General features: G+C 49.8%; 1 protein-coding gene across 1 annotated transcript in view; it reads left to right on the top strand.

Moving 5' to 3' along the window:
• Positions 1-23,420, top strand: part of WNT2B (Wnt family member 2B) — a 46,364-nt gene that overhangs the window by 4,401 nt on the left and 18,543 nt on the right. The window contains exon 2 of the mRNA XM_005303545.5: positions 19,953-20,173. Within this exon, the coding sequence (XP_005303602.2) occupies positions 19,953-20,173 (221 nt within the window). The remainder of the gene's footprint in view (positions 1-19,952; positions 20,174-23,420) is intronic.

Here is a 23,420-nt window from a genome sequence, read left to right as displayed (position 1 = left end):
TAATGCAAACAAATGAACAATAATGCTGGTCCCAGCAATACCCAGAGGAGGACTCGTACGGCACATTCAGCCTGTGTGGAACTGAAGTGACTGGGGCAGCAAACGTGCATCACCAGCCATGAGTATCAGGTTGATATAGGCACTGGCCTGGGGCCACAGCTAGCTACCTATGGTGTCTGCCCCCAGCTTCAGGGCAGGTGAGACCAGAATAACATCCTCTTGGAATGTGAGGTTACTGATACATGAGGAGCTGAGGAAGGAAAAGGCTCAGGGACTAGGAGGGGAGTTGGAATATTTCAGCTCCTTACCAAGGAGGAGGGAGAAGGGAAGGCTGGTTAAAGGACTGTGTATTTGGGGGAAACGGGCTGGAAGAGAGCCCTCCATGGGCCAGCTAACAGCATTTGGGGTAAGCAGTCATGAGTACTGGCTAGTCCCAGCTGAAGTGCTTCCTATCTTATTAACTGAGCTGGTAGGAAAAGGCCATTTAGTTTTCATGGGAAGTTTTGAAAGACTTGTTGCCCCATTTCCTCCAGCCTCCCCTCCCCCCCCAAAAAATCCTGCAACTTTTCTTCCACTTTTCCAACCAAAATTATTTACTTGAAGTTTTCCTCCTGCTGCCTCCCCTACTTTTTCCTTTTTGCGACTGTCAGAGGAGGAAAAAGGCAAAGAAACAGGGAGAAATAAAATGACCCATTTGTTTCTTAGGTTTATGATGAAACACTGATATTTCAAAGGGAACCAATATTTTCTATAGAAGTTTTCATTTAAGAAAAGGCCATTTTCTGTTCAAAAACATTTGATGGATATGGTTTTGACCAGCTCTAATCTTTACATTTTAGTAAGATTTCTAGGTTCTGTGCAAACATACCAGAAGATGCAGATCATGCCCCTCAGAGCTCACTCTACCATTCCTGCTCTCTCTCACAATATAATCCTGTCTCCACTCTGCAGGTTAGAAAATAATGTTTGGTCAGAGGATTTCTATCCCTCCTCCTCTCACATTGTAAATGTAACTGACCTTTTGATCACAAGGGCATGGGGAACAAGGAGTGAGATGTGATCAGTGCTGGGGAGCCAATAAATCTTATACAGTAACTCCAAATCGTTTGGAGACACCAGATGTCTGACAGTGTCTCCAGTGTCTAGTGAGAACATGGCAAGAGTAGGATCTGTTCTGGATGAACAAAGCTAACTCTCCCTGTGCTGAATTACAGGCTATTCTGCAGCATGGACTTGAACTTCTGCTTATAGATCCATAGATAGTAAGGGCCAAATGGACCATTAGTCTGACCACTTGCATAACAGGTCAGAATTTCACCCAGATTCCTGCAGTGGAGGGAATTCTTCTTCCCTGGAGGGAGTCCCTGATCCAAACCCTCTGAGCTTCAGGCAAACTCCGATTCAGACCGGCATCCAGACTTGGGCTGACCCCTGGGATGAGGCCCCAGAAATCCTAGCACCTGCATAGCTACACAGGTCTGATCCAAGCACAGCATTGTTGTTGGATGCCATGGGTAACTCAGGAACCCACATCCAGGTGCCCAGACCTAGGTAAACTCTGCAGTGAAGGGATACCCATAGCGGCTAGTGCCCTGAATGCTGCACTCTTGGAAGCTATGGATTTAGATGCAGGTCTAGCCTTTGTGCCCAGACTCCCTTCCTTCCCTCCCTCCTCTCTTGCTACACTGAAGGATGGGTGGAGGGAGAAGAAGAGAGACTATCCCAACATTTTCAAACAGAACAAGGTGTGGCCATCATTGGTATTTATATAGCACTTTACAGAAAGTGAGAAAATACCATACCTGCTCCCAAGAGTTTACAGCCTATTAGATATTACAGTTACTGGCCTGCTGCTCTCCTGACAGTCCCAGTTCTGGGACTAAAGAGATCTCCTGGCTCCTGTTCTAACTATTCAGCACCTTCTACCACCACTAAATTCACATTAAAAATATTTTTAAAGTTGGACTTTTAGAGCTGTCACTCAGAAACTGGGCATTCTCAGGGATTCCCAGGAGATGGCAGGTGTGGACCTTTCATTTTAGTGACAGATAACAGCTAAGTTCTGTCTATCCAGATTCTTACAGGCACCTCCCATCACCGTGGTATCGGATCATCTCTCAGGGTCTACAATTCAAGGTCTCTCCCTCTTTCCAGCTGATAGAAGTAAATACTTCGTTAGATTTAGGAGCATGTTTAGCATGCTTTCTGGGGAAGCTGCATCTAGCTCTTATGAAAGATCTCCCACGCTCTCAAGATGACCCTCTTGGCTGGCAGTTTTTGTTCTGGCAGAACGTGGCTCTAGGGACGGGGTTTTGCGGAACCGGAAATGGCTTTCAGGTGATAAAACCCTGCGTGGGTATTGGCACTAACTCTGCGCTGGCTGGGGAAAGAATTCTGTTGCACAACATTGAGGTTTCGACATTCGTTTTTGCTCCACACTGGAATACAAACAAAACCTTTTTGCAACACAGTTGTGAAAAGGGCTGGTTTGGGTCTGAAAAACTCAGGTGTTCACAGTTCAGATCTCTCTGGTCAGATGTGAACAGTGAGCCCTGGACCTCAGATTCCTGATGAAAACTTTGTTGAAACCATTCTATCTCCTTGAAATATTTCAGCATATTTAGATGAAATGACTCTTCATGGAAAGTGTTCTGGCCAGCTTTTCTTTGAATGCTATCTTCCTCATGATCTAGATGGGTTTGCAAGCACATCTTTTATGCCATTGCTATTACAGTAAATGCTCCTGGTGGTGCATCATTCATTGTTTTTATTATTGCCAAATCCCTTTAGGGATTGACACACAAACTTGTGCCTTAGAGGAAATGCATCTCATTTTCCCAGTCAACTTTTAAAGGAGTTTAATTGAAGGAACTGGGTCAGTTCAGCCAACAGTGCGTGGAAAGGAAATATCAACCAAATGCTTCATCTAAACAGCAAATTCTGGATTTTTCAGGGACATCAGGCAGGCCCACGTTGCTTCACCAAAGTTCCAAGAATTGGCAGACTTTGCTAGCTGAAAACAATGTGTTTGTTCAAAGCCTGTAGCTCTGAATATTTGTTATTTACACTACCACGGAAGCTTACGTTCAAATGATGACATGGGCTCACTTGCCGGTCTCAGAGCTGTGAAAGTTTGTGGTGCCATCACATCTGGGTTTGTGTTACTCAGTGCAGTTCAAGCTTCACAGTATATTGGGTTAACTACCAACATCAAGAAGAAAGAAAGTCACGTATATATCACAGCACATATGTAGAAAGCCTCCAAACTATAAAGTGTTACTTGCAACACAATACCAGCTGATCACCGAAATTGAAAAAGGAGCAGAGGGAAAAAATCTCAGTCACATTTGCACATGAGCTCACACTGGTCATATACAAAATGACTTCAGGCCTGGGGAAGCCTGGTTATCCCCAGACTCTGCTCTGGGATACAGCCCACTGTGCAAAGCCTTACTCCAGTGCTTAATCCTATACACGATACTGGGACTATTGTATGAAGGAGAAGATCAGGCCCCACCATGGGCCTCAAATGTCTTTCGAAAGATTAGGGGCAGATTAAACAAATGTTGCTTGTCAATATAAACTATGCAATAAACAAATGTGGTGCAAGTAACTTAGTAGAGTTTACTCGCTGTTGAGAGCTTGGTTACTGGAGTGTGGAAAGTCATTTCCAAATAAAGGTTTGGTTAAAGAAGAATGTACACAAACATGTGCCCCCTTCTCCCTCAGACACCTAACCCTCACACGCATGCCCCAGCCCCCTATAAACTCAGAGCCACACAATCCTCCTTAGCTAACTTGTTTAATGCTAACCACAATCCTTGGAAACTACAAATATTTAATTTTGTCTGGCACCAGAACAGATGTGAGGCATCAAACTCCTTCGAGATAAAACAAGCAAGCTCATTCCCTGGCTCAGAAGCTCATGGGATGCTTGGGGCCACTTGGGTTCCTTTAAAACCACAGACACAGTAAGGGAGATCCTGTGCTAACACCGATTGTATTCGCATTGGGATTGTGTTTAAATCCCCATGAAGACGCATCCCAAAGATCATTACTGGGGCAGACTGGCAGTACCCAAGCCAGGAGGTCAAGTCAGACATTCAGTAGAAACAAGTCATCGGCATAAAGTCATCCTTAAAACTGACTCTTACAGTCAGTGTAGCCCTCTAGCGAGGGTGAATTCGAGGGTTCCCTCCATGCTGATTGGCAAAGGATCTGTCACAGCCCCGCCCAAACAGCTTTGGCCCACACAGTAGCAGTTTATGCTTTTAGCTTGGAGGTGCCTGGTTCAATCCCCAGTGCATCTGCCAAGACAGCAGCTGTCACAGCAGCTCTCTACATAGCTCTGCCTTGGTTTGCTTCTCTTCCACAATACCTGCTGCAAAGTACAGAGCCATTCCTTTCTACCCAGTCTCATTCCACATGGCTGAGTAGGGGAAGGAGGATGCGACGGGCAGGTTCCCAGGAAATGGACTCTCTGGATAAAAGGAAGTGTTCACACACTGCTGCTGAATGGTAGCAATTGGGGGTCACAAACCATCAGATTTGTGCTGACGTGCTCTAATGCTAGCTATCCAACAATGGCAATACGTGTTGGGTTTGTTGTTGGTTTTTAAGTCAAACCCAGCTAAAAATGAACTCTGGCCCGTGGAATTGTTCCAATGAGTGTTGGTGGGAACCTATTGCCACAGATGGGTTCTCAGGTCATTGCACACAATCTGGTCCAATTCTATTTCTTGGTTCATTCTGCAGAGGAACTTTTACCTAGATGGTATTTCACTGAAGAAAATGGAGGGTGCAGGGGGAACTCATCTGTTGCTGTTACAAACCTACTAGCCATTATTAATAGTCACTGCAGCAGTGCTTCAAGGCCCTAACTGAGATCAGGACTCTCTTGTGCTAGGCTCTATCCAGACACAGGAAAAGGTCTCTGCCCCGAAGAGTTTACAATCCAAATACACAAGACAGAGGATGGGAGAATTATTATCCTCATTTTGCAGATGGGGAACTGAGGCAGAGAGACTAAGTGATTTGTCCAAGGTCACACAAGGAGGCTGTGGCAGAGCCAGGAATCCAACCCAGATCTAAGTCCCAGCCCAGTGCTGGAACCACAGACCATCATCTCTCTGAGCTACCAAAGGCCCTTATCTGAGCTCTTGAGCAGGGTAAACACTGTAGTGGCTAGGAACTCGCAAGCCCTGGCTTCTAGCATTGGTTTATTGTACGAGCTTGCGCAAGTCGCACTGAAGCCAGGGGTCAGGAGTATTGAGCACCCTCAGCTCCAGTTGATCGGAGATGCAGGTGCTCGGCACCTCAGAAAAATCAAGTTCCTCCGTGTATTTGCTTCCTATCCATCAAATGGGGGAGTGATACTTCTTCACCTTCCAGCCTGGACTGAGCTAAGTTTCCATTCCCTACTGCTTTCTAAGACCACATTTGTGTCTTCTCTTCAATACATTCTTTGGCCCAACACTCGGGAGACCTTGCTTCTATTTTCTAGCTTAGCCATTGACCTGCTGTGACAAGTCCCTTCGCCTCTGTGCCCATCTGATCTCTGTGCTTCTTTGGGAAGGACATTATCTCTTCCTATGGGTTTGTACAGCACCAAGCACAGAGCCCCAAGCTCAGTTGGGGTTCCAGGTACCACAGCAATACTCCCACATAACCAAGATGGGGTGTCAGTATGCCATTGGCCAGTTCTTGGGGGCAGGTTCTTTGATTCTTCAGATCCAGAGGAGATCAGTAGTTTCTAGACACTTGTTTATGAAACAATTCTCTGTAGTATCCACATTTTGATACCACAGACATTAGGCCTGTGAGGTCAAGGAATGAAGGGTTTGATCAGGAATCAGCCACAGGGCTGGGGAAACGTAAAAAAAAAAGTGACCAGAGAGCAAAGAATGGAAAAACCCACACAAATTAAATGGGGTTGGGAGATTTAACAGCATAATGCTGTGCAGTGAGACCAGCATTTTCAATATACAGAGCAGTGGCTCTAAGGAAATTAGGGCTGTTAATCATTCCAAGGTGTTAACAATTTTAACAGGCCAGGATGGCTCCACTCCCAGTACGGCTTAATAAAATATTACGGATTTATAACAACAAAGTAATATCTTGCACATATATAGCACCTTGAGGTCAGACAGCTGATCATACTGGTCCCTTCTGGCCTCGGACTCCATGAATGAATCCTAAAGTGCTTTGTGGTCAGCTAGAAATTCTGTACCCACAGTAGCCAGGACCAGGAAAGGAAGAGAACACAGAATCCATGTGAAACCGGCTCAGGGGATAGTCATCCTGTTTGGCATTTGCCCCCTGCTTTTGCAAAAACCCACCATGGGCTCTTTAGCAACCAAAAGTGACTGGGATCTCCATTTTACATCTCACCTAACAGACCTCTTCAGTCTCCCGGTGTCCTCTAGCACCACACCAATGCACTGGTTCAATAATGAGTCAATAGGTGGGGCTCTTCCCAATGAGTCACCAGCACCCACTTCCTGGAGCAGGGAGCACCATGCTAGGCCAGGGGTTTAGTGCACAGAAGGATTGGCCCTCCACGTCTATGATTCTCTGTGATAAGTTGCACGAGTCTGTGGCACACCGAAAATGGAAACCACAGGGACAGAGTGAAATAAATGGAATATTAAACTAGCTAATGCAAATGCCACTGGGCTGACCATCTTGCTCATGTTTAAACTAAGTGGATGCAGAACCTCAGAACCCTGCTGCAGGTTCATCTAACTGTGGCACACGTGGAGCACTGGGTATCAAAGCAACTGGGAACTAAGGGGGATTCCATAGGGGAGCTGGAAAAGTCAGAGAGGAGATGCAGAGATTTCCCCTCCACACCAGCAAATCTTTTCCAGCCCAGGCCAGCACCACCTGAAGTGATGCCCAGTGGCAGCCTGGGGATCTGCTATATGAAGTGAGTTCATGGCCCTAGACCACTTTCTATGGCCTGATTCTGCAAGGTACAGGGATCCCTCTAAGGTGGGTTCAGAGCCCTTCACTCCAGTGGGTGCTTGCGCTCCCCCCTCAGGGGGCAGAACGCTGCCCTCACAAAAACCATCGTAACACTGCCAGTCTTGGAGAAGAGGCAGAGAATGAGAACAAAATCTGGAAGCTAGGTACACCAGCTGTCAGGACTTCGGAGGCTTCAGGATCAACCTGTCACTTGTGGATTTTTGTGGCCTACTTCACTGTGTGCGCTGTGTTGAGGGCCCAGAGACCCCAGTCTCTTCCCTCCACAGAAGAAATCACAACAAGGCAAAGCTTCCCCATGCCTGCACTTACTCCTTGCCAGAGACGGCACTGTGCTGTCCCTTCCAGAATAGGATCCTATAACACGCCCTCATACATTGCCCCATCTACAGCTGGCAGCAGCCCATGTGCCAGAGATCAGAATTAAACCTTTAAAGAATCCAGCACTGATCCATTCGCCCAGCAGCTAAGAAACATCCTGTGCTCACGAGTCATGTTTGACTGAGGTTATAACTCAATTGAAGAGATTCTGATGGCACCGCTTGCTTAGCTGCAGAGGAATTACATGCTTAGCATTTCTTCCAAATGATGCTGGGCCTACTAGCCTGAGTAATAATAGGTGGGAGCGTGAAATATTACAGGCATCCAACAGCCAGAGGAGGGTATTGAATGGGGGAAGAGTGTCTGATGCCTGGGCCAAAAACAATGGATTGGCTGCTTTTAAGAAAGCCTTGTTAAGCTCTGAGCCTGTGAACACTGCTCTGCCGAGAGCCACAGGATAAGGCTGCCAGCATTTCTTTGCTTGATCCAGTCTACCTGCTGCTGCCAAAGCCGCTGCTTGTGACTAAGTGGTGACTATACTGAAGGGGTACGAGGGAATCCAGAGCTTCCAAACTGTCTTAAGGGAGTATAGGAAAGTTGAGTGCCAGGTACTTCAGTGTGAAGGCACCACCCACTCCACCATTCCGTGTTGGACCTTTCAGAGCAAGTCTTAAAGCCCAGTTTGCCCTAAGAGCCTGCTCCAAAGGGAGTCAATCGAAAGTCTCCTACAGACTTCAGCAAGCTTTGGATCAGCTCCGACATGGATATTTTAGGAGTTCAGATTTACTCTGCTTTCCTTGGTCAAAATATCCCCTCCTGACTCTGCCCTGCGGTGCACACTGTACGTCCTGAGCGATGTTCAATTTGGGTGGTAGTGGATAGTCTGCAAGATGCCTTGGGAGCCTTTGGGATGACAGAAGATGCAGGAAGAGCAAATATTATCCTGGCATCAGTTTGCAGTCACGACCTCTCCATGCACTACAGAGAACTAGAGCTAGCACCTCCTGCCTTGGCTCGGACCAAGCCAGGGCCGGCAGCCCGTGCACCCTTTATGTCTGAGCTGAAGTCAGTGGGTCTAAGGCCTTGCCTCTAGTCAGAGGTGCAGAGGAATTTAAAAGCCAGCTTAGTTTTACCAGTGCAAATCCATGTGGACACCTTTAATTTGATTTAAATCTTGTTTATCATATTTAAGTAATTTAAACCAAGTTAAATCCGTTCAAAACCAACACCTTTCCTTGAACCTGTGCAACCCTGAATGCAATAATGCTGGTTGGAAAATGGAATTACCTTCCCAGAGCAAATCCTGACCAGTCAACATTTTGACATTTATTGTGAAACAAATTGCAAAAATATTATGATTTGGAAATAATGAAAAATGTTGAAACATTTGAGATAAATGTTTCACTTCAGTAATGTCAAAACGTTATGTAAAATGCATTCATAATATTAAATGAATATTTATCATACGAGTCTCTATAAAACAGACATTAGCAAAATAAAGTAAGAGCCAAAATGATTCCTTTCAACTTTCTCCCATCTAAAATCAAAGACATCACCACACTCCCACAAAATGTTTCAATTTGACAAAAATGCATTTCCCCACCCCCACCCCAGTGGAAACCTGTGCTATTGAGCACTAGGCTGTGTATATCCTAAAACCAGTCCGTGAGGTTCCTATTATTCTAGCTCTCCGCTCCCATCAGATCACTACCAGAGCCCTGAATAATGACCTTGACTGTTGTGAGGTCAGTAGCGGGGAGGCCTGGACAGTTTCCCTGCTTGCTCAGAGCACATGGCTTGTGTTAGAGAAGGAGAATCTCCGATATTCCGGAGGAGCAGCTAGTATCATGTTGGTATTCTAGCAGTGATTCAATCCCCACACCACACTAGGAAGAGGAAACATTTTTGCTTTCAAACTAGCAGCCTGTCCCATAAACATGACCATTCTTTTCACCCCAGAGCCCTGCCTTGATTTCATTAAAGCCCTTTACAATTGCCATAAAGAGCCCAAGCATTTCCACCAGAGCGCCAGAAAAGCAGAAGTTTCCCTTGATGTGTCAAGGGACAAACTTAATTATTTTCAGACAGTGAGACGCTCTGCTTTGCTGATGGGCAGCGATGGACGGAGCCCCTGCAGGGCTGTTCTAGTCAGGATGCAATACCCATCACCAGAGCACCTAAGCACCTTCCAGCAGTGCATTACACCCGGTGCCTAACATCTGTCACATTGTTTGGTCTCTCCAAAGGGAGAAGCATGTGCCGTGGAGGGTCTTGCTCTGGTAGGGGGTGTCATATATATCCACACATCTGTTGCTGTGTTTGTTAGTGAAGGGAAGGAGAAAGAAATGCGCCAATACACTTGGAGTGCTGAGGTTTGCGCTAGCTCCTGGAGGAGTTTTATTCCCCAGCCTGGGACCAGACCACAAGAAGTTGTGTTTCACAGTGACAAGTTTCTCCCTTGTTGCGAGTTCCACTGTCCCAGAGGAGTAGTTGACCGTGGGCTTTGTCCCAGAGCTTTAGATAGTCTTTGCAATCTCCTGGGCCCAGGCCATGGAGCATTTTGACGATAAAGACCAAACCTTGAACTTGATCCAATATTCCATCGGAAGGCAGAGGAGAGGATAGGTGTGATGTGCTCATGGAAGCCTGTGTTGCTGAGGAGGCACAAGGCCACGTTCTGTACTAGTTGGAGCTTCCTACATGCCAAAGGCCTCATGCCCATGTACACCATTGCCATAATCCAGCAGAGAGGTAACAAAAGGCCAGAATAACTGAGGCCAGTTCAGCTTCTGCCAGGATGGGGTGGAGTTTCCTAACCAAGCAGAGATTGTTGAAAGCACTGCTCATGAATGCTGCTACGCAAGAGCTCAGCATTAGTGAGGAATCTAGAAGTCCTCCCAGACTAGACTGAATTGGCCATTGGGGCAGAGAATTTACCTTCTTTACCTGGACCATTGGGGCTGGGGTTATCTGTAGGAAACGTGTGGACGTCCTCTGGGTTATGTCTAAGCTGAGAATAAGCTGATTTCCCCCTTCTCCCTTGGCAGCTCTCCCCCCTCCTGACCCTTTGAGTGGCCCCGTCCCCTATGGAACCCAGGCAGTAGCCCCTGCCTTGCAGACCTGAGTCTGTGCCCCCATCCCCCGAGCAGATTTCTCCCCCCCCCCCCCCCCCCCCCATCACCACACCAGGGCTGGACTCCTCCGAGGCTGCACGCTGGTGCTATAAACACCCTAGTGCAGTAGCACCTGCTTTCCTCCCAGGGAGGCTTTAGACAGACACAGATAATGGAGGTGCCTTCCTAGGGAGCAGTAGGACATGGGGATCTAATTGGGAGCAACTAGGGTCAAACCCAATTGACCATCTTAAGGCTTGTCGTCTGTCCACGTAAGCAGGGCTATAAATCAGGCTGCATGATGCAGAAGCAATTCACTCACTTAGGTGAAAGTGAGCAGCGGAGGGAGAAGGGGCATGAAGATTCTTAAATTGCCAGTGTTCTGTAGAATGGTTTCTTTTAACTCCAGCAGGCAGACTTTGCTAACTTATCTGCACATTCAGGGCCGGCTCCGGGCACCAGCGAAGGAAGCAGGTGCCTGGGGCGGCCAATAGAAAGGGGCAGTACGTCCGGGTCCTTCACACCCTCTCTTCCTCTTCGGTGGCACTTTGGCAGCAGCTCAATTGGGTTTTTCTCCCCCCCCCCCCTTTACCGCTTGGGGCAGCAAAAAAGCTGGAGTTGGCCCTGTGCACATTCCCTGTAAGCCTATAGCACAAAGCCATTGCTGGGGTAGGCGGGGAAAGATTCTGCACTACCGCAGAGGAAGGGTCGTCAATTCTCCCAATTGCTACCAAGTTCCTTATTCAGTGTTAGAATGAAAAGGTTTCTCTGGTGATTCTTTACCATGGTCTCATAACCCTCCTGGCCACAGGCCTATTGCTAGATATCTCCGAGACAAGTTAATGGGTGCAGGCTTTTCAAATCCATTCATGTAGCAAAAATTAAATACATTTCACAGCAAATATTCCCAGTTCTTTGGAATATTCGGTACATTTGCTTGAGGCCTCAGCGTGCTGGGTCTGCTTGAAACCCGATCCCTTGTATACAGCAGCTTCCCCATGGCCTAGGCACCGTAAGTGCCACTTCAACCCAGAGATGCAGAGACCGTGTGCTGCCTCTACAGAGGGAGGCTGGGACGTGTCTGGTACAGCTGAGGGGAGTATAGCGCTCATTGCTGATGGCCTTTGCAGAATGAGAAGCAAGGGCTGCCCAGGTCCCCGTTACAAAAGAACGCCGAGCACAGAATGATTCATTTCTAATTCAGGCCAGAGAAGTTGTGGCATTTAAACAGGAAGTTTACCTGAGCCTGGTCTATAAATGTGTCCGCTGTTCCCTTGACTGGGGCTTGGTAGTCTCACATGCAGCACAGCCTTAAGAGCTGGCTGCAGCCTCAGATGCAAAAGAGAAGGGGCAGGATGGAGCCATAGATAGCTGGTAGAAGAGCTGATGGGGTGTTTGCCAAGTCCTTTGGGGTGTGTATGCCCTGGGAGCTCAAAGTGCATGGTCAGGGTTGGGGACAGCTTATAACCTGTTCTAAAGCCTGTCTTCAAGTGTGCGGTCTGTACTGACCTCCCCAGCACCCCCCAAAACCACAACTCGGTCACTGCAGCAATCCGGGCGGCATGGCAAGTTTGTTCCATGTTAGAAGCAAGGATCAGAGGATCACAGGGACAAGTTCTGTCCTGGAGCAAAGCTCAGTTCACGAAATTCAATGACAACGGGGCAGGAGAAACACAGCAGGACGTAGTGAAAAAACGACCGCCTAGCCAATAAGTGGAAAGATGGGTGTCAAACCTTCTCCCACGTCACAGCCACAGCTCCCAGAACATTCCAGTCAGCCTGGGGACTGGTCATGGCAGATTGTGGAGGTATGTAACAGGAACGCATCTTGCTGGAGAAGGAAGCCATAAGCCAATTCCTCTCTGCCGCTTGGTGTCACCCTAGTGCTTTCAGGGTGCTGCTTGTTACAGAGCCAGGGCCGGTGCTACCATTTAGGCAAACTAGGTGGTTGCTTAGGGTGCCAAGATTTGGGGGCACCAAAAAGTGGTGCCCCCAATTTTTAACATCGTTCCTACGCCCCCTCCCCGAGTGTGCGGTCGCTGCTCCACTTCTCCCGCCTCCCAGAGCCAATCAGCTGATTGGCGCCGCAAACCTGGGAGGGGAGGAGAATTAGAGTGGGGGCAGCATGCTCAGGGAGGAGGCGGAGCAGAGGTGAGCTGGGGTGGGGAGCTGCCGTGGGGGGGTGGGGAGCTACCGCAGGGCTGGGGAGGCGCAAGGTGGAAGTTTCACCTAGGGCGTGAAACTTCCTTGCATCGGCCCTGTACAGAGCTGGGGGTAGAAGCAAGGCAGAGGGATTTTTAAAAACTTATCTGCATGCTGAAAGTCAAGAGATTACTGTTGAAGAACAAAATCCCCTTATGACATGGAGGTGGAACAGGAACCAGGGACTGTGGTCCCAGCAGACGAGTGACAGAGGCTCGGTCTACACTTAAGAGTTAGATTGACATAACTACATCAGAGGTGTGAAACAACCCACACCACACTGACATAGCTATGTTGACCTAACCCCCAGTGTAGACACAGCTAGGCTGGCAGAAGAATGCTTCCATCACTGTAGCTAACTTTATTCAGGGAGCTGCATCTCCCAGAAAACCTCTTTCATCTGTGTAGGCTCCATCTAACACTACATATGTGGGTCTAGACATGGCTATGTAGACTCCATGGCGTAGACACAGGCACAGCCTTTGTCCACTGTGCAACAGCCATTCCTGCATGCAATACACAGGTCTTTCCTCCCTTAATCCATGGTGGAATTGAATGTGGAACCTCAGGAGAAGGGATGAGGGTAGGAAAGCCCACAGCCCTGCAGACCTTATTTCATAGCCAGAGCAGTAGGAGAGCAGGGATGTGACGCAGGATTCAAATCTCTCTTGGATGACCCAACCTAGTGCCAGCAGCCTTCTGAGAACATGAGCCCCCATGGGAATTTTTCAAGAACTAGAGTGCGTACTACACAGGAACACCCGCTGGTAGGGGGTTAAAAGGAAACTTGTACTGTTGAGTAAACAGATGCGTCTGCCTCCAGTTTGTGTGTTTATCTTAGAAGCAATTTAGGGTTCTCCTTGTTTATAAGGATAGAAGTCAGCAGATTCTTAGAACGAGAAAAACAACTGGAAGCCAACATGTGACAGTTCTCTTCTATTCTCCCTCCGCACTGGAGGAGCCTGCACTCAGAAGCAATTGAGAAAGAGCCCACGTCAACTGAATATTTGGATTTGCTTGTAAGACAAATTTACCCATGGGGGGAAAAAAAATAGTAGCAGGAGGTCAGAACCACTTTACCTCCTTGACATCTCCGGCTCTCAAAGCCACTTGCCTGTGTGTAGAGCAACCTCAACTCTATAGTCAGCACTCAGATTGCCAATGCTCTCAAAGTGTGTTATCCAACTGCTCCTGAAGGGAAGAGTAACAAACAGAAGGTGGAAGCTCTGAGAGTAGGAATCAACATTAGCCTGGCATCTCCCATGATCCTCCTTGAGGCTCACAGCCATCTCCTGGCAGCTGTGGGATCTGAGCTCTGTAGAAATGGCAGGTTCGGATGCTGCTCTAACGGGTCTCCTGGGTGCTATTTGTAAAGAGTAGCATTGAGGACAAAGTAGCCACGGGTCATCGCCAGGTGATGCACACACAGAGCATCAACCCTGACCTCTACTTGAGCTAATCAAGTAACTCCTTTAGCTGGCAGCAGTCAGGCTCTTATCCTCCATGCAACAAGCCACTAGAGGGGGACATGAGACTTTATGAGCATGTCAAACTACACGCATTCACTGGAGTCACAGACTTAACATTACACAAAGTATGTCTCTTATTTAGCAAAACTCGTGGAAAAGAGCAACATCCCAAGTCTGCCTGCAAGTCTGGGTATAGCTGTGCTCTCTTTCCACTGTCCCTGGGGATAGAATAGACACTGGCAGGAATAACCATACTAAGATTTACCCTATTCTCCCCTCTCCCGCCCCTCCCCTGAACACCACCTCACTGCCTGCCCCCCAGTCACTATAGAGCTGTCCTTATGCCCATTTTGCAGACAGGCAAAGTTTCTAAATTCCCCTTGCTCCCCCTGCCCAGCTCTCCACTGGCTCACCCTACTTCTCACCTGGCCTCCTGCATGCCCTTCTCAACTCTCCCTCTCCAATATTCAGCAGCTAAAATAGCCTCCCTCCCCTGGCATCTGCTGCCTTCCGTGGCTTGTCACTGGCCCCCTGGCTCTTTCCATGGGGGCTAGGAACTGCTCAGCCTCACACCTGGCTGAGGGACCTCATCACCCCTGACATCAGCTCCCCCCATGTGCCTCTTCCCATTGCCTCTGACACTGCTCCAGTCACTTGGACGATATCTCTCCTCCACACCCACTGGTCTTCCCTTCGCCATGTCTCCCTGCTCCCGGCCCCCTTGCTCCTCCTCACCTCCTTTCCCCATTCAAAGGGGTTCGTGCCAGAACAGTCTGCCTGGGCCATCTCCACTTGCTGGGGCCATTCTGCTTCCCTCCCTTTGCCTTCCACCCCCACCCCCAATTCCATGGCTGTCTAGAGGCGACTGCAAGTTGAGCTGGCTGACGGCTCATTGGGGGCCAAGGGGTCCATCAGAAACACAGATTTAGCGAAACACAGCAGGGAAAGGAGTCTGACTAAATTCTCATTTACAAACAGAACAGAGCATTTTGGTAAGATCAGTGTTCCATCTCCACCTTCTCAGACAGGAAGGCTTCAGTTTTCTGTTTCAAAATGACTTGGTTCCATTTTTTAATAACGGAGTTATGAGTGGAACAAACATTTTGATTTCTCAGCCCAAAACCAACCCCCCCCCCCCCCCCCGACACCCCAGCAATTGTTTTCTGGGAAATTTTGAAGAATTTCCATTCTGAAATGGACCAAACCCAAAAACTTCAAAGTCACAGAATTTCACATGGTGCCATTGGAGTACAGGGCTTGATTCTCCATTGCCCCGGCACCATGTGTAGTCACTGGCCCCTGGGCAAATTAGGTGCATCAAAACACCCAACCTCTTCCTTGTGTAGCATTCACACAGGTGTAAATGACCATGAGGTGCAGGACAGCAAAGAATCAAGCCACTAATGCTAAAGAAAAAATCAAACCATTGCCTTTCTTCCAGATTGCAGACAGCTGCAAATAGCTCTCGCACACAGCATGGAAAGGGAGCTCTGGGAGCCAGATATGCTGGCAAGGTGCATCATGGAAAAATGAAGGAATCAGTGACCCTACTCTGTTCTCTCATCCCACTTGCTCCTTCCAATAATATCTGCTGTGATCTGGCTATTTGGCAGCAGAGCTGAGGAGAGCAGAAATTAGCTCACAGCATGAGAAAGGGAGTGCCTGGTGTTTATCTTGTTCAGAGGATTCTACGTGACCAAAGCTTCCTGTGGGGATAAGTTAGCCAGTCGCCATTAGCGATATGGCTTCCTGCTATGAAAGCATCTCCTTTGTCAGCTCACGGTGTCCTCTTTGTCAAGCCAGCAGCCCCCATTCACCTCTTGCTTACACCCGCTTCAACCTGCACCACTCTGGGGACATCAGCAGAGCCATTGCCAGCTTACACTGGTGCGAGTGGGGAGAGACCGGGCCCTGGGGCGCTTTCCAGAGCCCTTCATGCTTTGGCCAAGTTCTCAGGCCTTGCTTAGTAATGCCTCCCTCTTCGGGCACCTCTTCCCAGGCCCCTGGAGACAGAGCATCTGTTCTCAGATTGCTGCACTCAACCCCCTGGTCTGCCTCTTGAGACTCCAGCCCTGGCCTCAGCCATGGTCACTGGTCCCGGAGAAGCTAAGATGGTGACTCCAGGTCTGACCTCTCCATCCTTCCTCATCTCTCTTGGGGACACATGTATTACTCCTCTCAGAGCCCCCAGCAGCCCACACTGATCACATCCAACAGAGCAACCCCCCGCTGCAGCCCAGAAGCAGGAAGAACCTCTCAGTTACAAGACAGCAGTTCAGCCCCTTAGCAGAACCCTTCCAGCCATCAAAGCAGCCCAGGGTCAAACAGCAATTCTCTTAGCCCATAGGCAGCAGCTCTCCCAACTGACCCCAGAGCCAAGCCAGGCTGAGCTAGCAGGCGCTGTGGTGAGCCAGACTCACCATCTTCCTCCTGCCCCATTTCCCTGCTTTGGGGAGGAGCCTCCGTTTCCTTTGACGTACTGGGGAACAAGGGGCTTAGGGAGCAGAGAGCTCTGCCCTGGCTTTGGGGAGCCAGCCAGCCCTGCCGTATGCAGCTGCACATCCATGCGATGGCTTCTTGCCACTGGGCTCTGGCCCATGCCAGCAGCACACAGAAAATCTTTAAGCCATAAAGGTCTATCAGCAGCAACAGGCCAGCCTGCAGATGGGCACCTGAGCACACACCACTCAGCTCTGAGTTTCCAGCAGCGCCCTCTCCTGCTGAGAGTGTGTGTGGGGGGGGGGGAGAGAACCCACTTCCTCTATGTGCCCCTGCTCTTGGTGGAACACTCCCAGAGCAGGCTGAACTGAACCCAGCATGCACCCCCATGCAGCCGTGACACCCCATCCTCCCTTTAGAGCAAAGCACAAGGGGAGGTTACTGGCCTCCATCCCCTGGTAGCTATCACTGGATGAGCTGCTGTTGGCTCTCACGGATCCCCCCACCTCCCCGGCCCTGCTGCTGCCCGATGAAAGGTTGATGAGCAGGCTTGCGAGAATCATGTGCCTCGGCCAGCACAACCCTGGCTTGCAAAGCCATGGGGAGCCGAGTGTATTATCCACAGCTCCAGCCTGAGATGACCTTGTGCTTCTGCCAGCATTTAAACAAAATATTTTAAAAAGGTGGTGGTGGGAGGGGAAGCCTTTCCTCCCTCTGTAGTCACAGGGCTTTCTTGGGGCTGCCAGCTATCTCTGAGACGGATATAGAGCACAGCCAGAGACAGTGAAATATTGCCCACATTTATTGCTTTTATTATTATGAAAGGGAGGGTCTTATTTCCAGTCTAGGGGCTTGAAAAAAAAAACCTGACTCTCACCCCAAGCTCTCCTCTTCCAGCCAGCAATTAAGCTCAGCGGTATGTGACAAAGCCCATTCCCGAGCACAGAGGCTCCGTTGCTTTCTGGCTGGGGTAAACAAGGGACCTAGGCAGGGCTTTTGGATGGATTTGGAAAATGCTACACCCAACTCCGTTATCGGTGTTGCTTTAGAGTCGGCAGAGAAGTCTGGTTCTGATGGGGGAGTTGAGCAGACCGGTACAGGGCACACCATGCCTAAGGCATGTTTGCCGCTACAAACAAGCCTGGGATGCCAGTGGATGGAAAACAGCAGCAGTAAGGGTTTAAAAACCTAAGTGCTTTGGGACGGGCGTCAGCCTCTAGCTAATTGAGGGGCGAGGGGAAGAGACATTCCCCAGGGGCAGGTTGTCCCATCACTGCTAGTGCAGGATTCTTTCCCCTTCCTCTGAGGCAGCTGGTTCTGACCCCAGGCAGAGGAGACTGGTCTAGATGGACCGGAGTCTGAGCAGGCAAAGCAATTTTAATGCTTTTTTTGGGGTCCTTACCCACTGATCTTGATCTATTGACGGGCAGTAGGGGGCTGGGCTGCCCTGCTGATTTCTGGATGTGCTTCCATAGGCAGGAAAAAAGGGGGAGAGACTGCTAGTAAATATTGAGGGCAGATCCCTCCACCCCCTTAATGTGTCACAAAGACTAGGGCAAAAATTGGGGATCTCTAGAGCCCAGGGTCGCTGTTACCCCCAAAATACACTGCAGGGCTTCTAACCCTATTCCACGTGGCCAGCTGAGACCTCTGAATGCGGTTTGCTCTGATGTCACTGCCTCCCAGCCCACCGCTGCTGTGCTACATGTCTGTTTCATCCAGCTGTTGCTTCCAGTCAGCCCCGTGGGTCACGATCTCTGGGGCAGGGACTGTCACCTTTCTAGCTTGTCTGTACTGCACCTAGCACAAGAGGGCCTGTTCCTCGATTAGGCTCCCAAGGGGCTGCAGAGTGGAAATGAACTAATGGTAATCATCAAGTCCTGGCCATGCTGGTTCGTGCATTCGCCCCACTGCTCTGAGCTGGAAAGAGCTTTTTGATCAAACCCTGCTGCTGCCAGCAGAGCTGGATTCATGCGGCAGGAGGGACAGGCAGGGCTAGAGGGTTTTGCATATCAGCCTGTTGCATCAGCTGCCACCGCAGTAACTTATCCCCTGAGCTGAAAGTTCACCAGGCTTTAGCAGACAAATGTCACTTTTGAAAGCGACTGCCTCCCTCGCGCACCTGATTGCAGCATCTCAGAAGGGGAACCTGCTCCACGGGTTTCTTTGCTTCCTACAGCAATAATTCAGGCGGAGCACACAGCTCCCCTCCTCCCATTCTGGGCTTGGTGCAGCTCAGGGTTATTTTGTTAGACACAAAGTCCCTGATGGCTCAGTACTGCAACATCTCCTACACCCTGCCAGTCTGGTTTAATCACAGCACTGGGAATTGGATTCAAATCCGAGCAGAGCGCTCCAGGTCTCCCCGTGAAGTACAATGAGCAGAGCACTGCCTCCCAAGGAGGAGGGTCTGCTTGCCAGCAACATGCACAGATCCTTGTAGGCGGTTTTCCCTGTCCTGGCATCAGACAGCGGGGCTAAGCTCACGCCATTGGAAATAAAGATTGAATCCCTTCTTCGTCGAGTGCACCACTCTTAAAGGGCAAAAATTAATAAGCAGCCAGGTAGGAAGAGTGGCAAGTGTGCAGCAGAGATGTGAAATTGGGGGGGAAATCACCACCTTTGTGCTCCCACCCACACCTTGCTGCAGAAGCATATTCCACCCACCCTCCCTGTCATGATTACTTCGTGCCATCCTGCTCATGGGGAAAACCAGGGTTAGCCCCCAGACAATGTTCTCCCAAAGCAGTCATAAGTCAAGCGACTAGATCAGCTTCACCAGTAGGAGGCAGCACAGTCCCTCCCGCAATGGCTTCCAGCATGCAGGGAGGAGAGGAAGGATGGGGAGGCTGAAGCTGCAGGTTGCCTGCCCAGTGGTGTAATCCAAGACTCATCAGAAGAGGGAGAGGAATGGGGCACACCAGGCTTACCATGGTGTGAGCAAGATCATACAGAGTGAATTATTATTTATTTTATTAATGGAGATATCCTATCTCCTAGAACTAGAAGGGACCTTGAAAGGTCATCGAGTCCAGCCCTGTGCCTTCACTAGCAGGACCAAGTACTGATTTTGCCCCAGATCCCTAAGTGTCCCCCTCAAGGATTGAACTCACAACCCTCGGTTTAGCAGGCCAATGCTCAAACCACTGAGCTATCCCTCCCCCCCCCATTGCAAAGAGACCTGACTGCCAGTCCTGCCCCAACCCTTTGCCAGTAGATCCCTCCCCCAGGGCCAGAGCTAAAGCAAGAGTCCAGATTCCTGGTTTTTAACACCAGGCCTCATTCCCCTCCCAAAGCTTAGAATAGAACCCAGGAGTCCTGACTCCCAGTCCCCCCTGCTCTACCCCACTGGACCCCAGTCCCTGAACACAATCAAGTGCCTGCACTGTGCTGATTTTTCACAGTGTATTTTCTCTTTCTACAGGTACATCGGGGCACTGGGGGCAAGGGTGATCTGCGATAACATCCCTGGATTAGTCAACAAGCAACGGCAACTCTGCCAGAGGTACCCTGATATCATGCAGTCCGTCGGGGAGGGGGCCAAAGAGTGGATCCGGGAATGCCAACATCAGTTCCGGCATCACCGCTGGAACTGCAGCACGCTGGATAGAGACCACACGGTCTTCGGGAGAGTCATGCTACGCAGTAAGTTCTGTCAGCTTTGCCTTTCCCACCCAGCCCAGGGTAACTTATCGCTCAACTCCAACCTGGATGCATTTGTCTAAGGGAGGGGAATTTGGAGAGCGGATTGAAAAATGCCAGTTATTTTTTGTAGGAAATTTTGAAGAACTCTTTTAAATAGATGTTTTCCCCTCTACAATTTCTCTGGGGTTTTTGACCAAAATATGAAACTGAACAGTTTTCAAATGTTTTCCACGAAGAACCAGATTGGGTTTTTCCACCAAAACTGAATTTTGATGGAAAGACTGACTGGCTCTACTCTGCATACAGTGGCAGAGAGAAACCTGGGCATAGCCCTAAATACAGGAAGAGGGTGGACAATTTCTGTCTGACAGAGGAAAGGAGTATTTGCAGAGAAGATTATTAACTAGGATCTATAAAGACCTTGTGTAATGCACTGGAAGGAAAAGAAAACAATCTAGTCCCTCCCTCTAGATTTAGGAGGAGCTCTGCATTTAAGTTCTTTCATATCTGAGTCACCGAGTATCTGAAGGCAAGGCTGGAAGTTGAGAACCCACAGGGAGGGGAAAGGTTTGCTAGAGGATCTGACATTGATGTTCCTAGCCATTTGACCATTGGGTTCCTCCCCATCCAAAGGGGGGGTGTAATCCTAGAGAGGCCACAGTCAGGCAGGCTGCACAGCGCCGCTGCATGGCACGTTGGGGAAAAAGCAATGATGCAGCTACCCAGGAAGCCAAGGGCCCGACTGGCATTTCCACCACAGTCCATTCATAGCAGGTACAGAGAGGCTGGGTCACTTTGGACACACCTTTGCAGTTACTGTGTTTCAGAGCTGATCTCCAGCACAAGTCAGAGCAGCCTCAGGGCAGCTCTAATTTAGACGCCGCTCCCTATGGCCCAAAGGGACCAGTCCAGCAGCTAAGAATCACCAAATGCAGAAAAACCCTCTTTTCACCAGCCACAGCCCTGATGCCCCATAAACTAAGGGCATTAATGGGGAAGGGGCTATATAGCCACTGGTCAGCCCTGTGCCATCCAGAGAATCCCCCTGTGCCAATGAGTGTGTCCCAGTAGCCAGATCTGCTGGCTTCACAGCCCGTTTCTTGTACCAGAGTGATGTAATGGGATCACCGTAGCACACTGGTGGCTCAGGCATAACAGACAGGGAAGAGGCGAAAGGGTGGCTGACAAAGGAAAGTGTTACTTTGCAAGCACATCGGGGGATCCCAAAGTTCTGCTTTCACTGAGGATCCCTGGCTCCTTCCCTCACAACTTAACCTCATTGAAAGTCAAGGCACCCTGTGCCAGGGGGTGTGTCATCCCCTGTCCGACAGTCTCAAGCCCCTTCCCTCCCAGACTCACCCCTGCAGCCTATGGCCCCACCTCACTTGCACAGGACTCTGAGCACCCCAGAACCCTGGAGTTTGTCCTGCTGGACACCACCGCCGGGCTCATCTTCCTAGCCCTGCTCCAGCCACTGACGCTGCCAGACCTGATGTGAACTCAGCAAGCTTCTGCCCGTCAGCAGGAAGACAGATGCCCAAATGCCCTTGGTCGGCTGACTTGATGGGAGCTGTGGTTCACACCCATCCAGGGGACAGTTGTGTCTCCAACCATGCTGTGCTAGGTTTCAGTAGCAGCCAGGGCAGGATTCTTCCCATGTACCCAGGAAGAAATCCCCAGCAGTGCACCCGCCGCCCTGGGAAGGAGGATGGCTTTGTGCTTGAGGCATTGCACCAGGATTCAGGGCAGCTGGGTTCATTCTGGCTCTACCATCAACTCCCGGGGGGACCATGGCATTGGCACCAGATTCCATGTGCTCAGCCTCCAAAGGGACACTTATGGCCAGTCAAAAGAGCCCAGCACCCGACATGCCACGCTTGGTGTTCCAGCAGGCACCTCCAGGGCAGTGTGGTAGGGATTGTACCTCATGGAGCAATGCCCAGCTGAAGAGTGGTTCTGACAAGGTGAAGGTATATTAACCCCCTTCTGGAGTCTGGCAGACACACCCTGTGTCCAGTGCTACTGAGACAGCTGTCTGTCCCCCTTCCCCACACCCCTGGGGGTACATTACACTCACACTCCCAGACCTCAGCTATACCCAGAGGCTAAAGTCCCCCCAAAAGGCAGAGCCCCAGGGCCTTCCCAGACAATATCCTCCCCCGCAGCCCCACAGTCAGCAGTGCACAGTGCAGCCAGCCCCTGATTCCCTTGCCCCCTCTATCCACCAGCTAGGTGCTCTGGTAACACCGGCAGCTCCTATTGTGCCAGCACTCAAGAATCACTTAGGAACCTCTTCTTTTCCCTTGGCAGCCTAGCCCTGGAGAAACATGTGTGGTAGGCTGGGTTACTTCCTTCGAAGCAGGACTATTCTCTAAGCTAATCAAGCGGTAACAGGAGCCTATCGCTGCTCTGGGACAGGAGTGGGTGGGGGAAGGAGACACCTCTGAAGAACAGGCTTGTATGTAAACAGTAATGGGATATATAAATATTTGGAGAGCAGGGCTGGCCAGGAGTCAGCTGCTCACATGGGAACTTGCTGTCTCCCTACACGACAGGGAAGCCAAGACGGAGAGCAATTGGATCCCAGGACAACCACAGCTTTGGGTTCCAGAGGAGTGGGCCATAGGCCTGGCACTGAAGTGACACCTCCCCATTCCCCCACCCCCGATATTGGGACAAGGGGGGACAAAGGGTGCATTGTACCATAAATCAGAAGGTAATAGCCACGGGTGCAGCAGGGGGACTGCATCCTTCTCTGAAGCCTCCAGCATTAGCGGCTGAACTGGACAGACCATTATCTCACAGCACTAAAGCAGCCTAGTGCGGGCATTGCACTGCTCTAGAGAGTGAGCCAGGGAGGAAGGTTACTGGCTACACAGACCATCCATCTGACCTAGTGCTTTCTGGTTTCCAGGCCCTGGCTGCAGGTAGCACCACCAACTCTGAGCTTTCACAAATTAGAACTCTGGTCCCCAAATATCATGAGATTACTTTAAAAACCAGGGGATTAAAAATAGTGAATGCTGAGGTCTGTTTGCCACCTGGCCTGTGAGCCTATAGGGGCCAGGTTTTCAAGCTAGTCTCTGCTACCAGGCACACTAGAAACTTCCCTCTAAAACAAACAAATCAGATTCTCACATAATACCATGACTCCAGGAGTCGGGGCTTTAAGAAAAAACACCAAATCCCATGAGATGTGATGAAGTTACAAGAGTTAGGAACACCATGAGCTCAAACAGTGTGCAAC

The sequence above is a fragment of the Chrysemys picta genome, chromosome 4 (genome assembly GCF_011386835.1).
Source record: "Chrysemys picta bellii isolate R12L10 chromosome 4, ASM1138683v2, whole genome shotgun sequence".
Classification (NCBI taxonomy): domain Eukaryota; kingdom Metazoa; phylum Chordata; order Testudines; family Emydidae; genus Chrysemys; species Chrysemys picta.
This window is presented reverse-complemented; position numbering and strand designations above follow the sequence as displayed.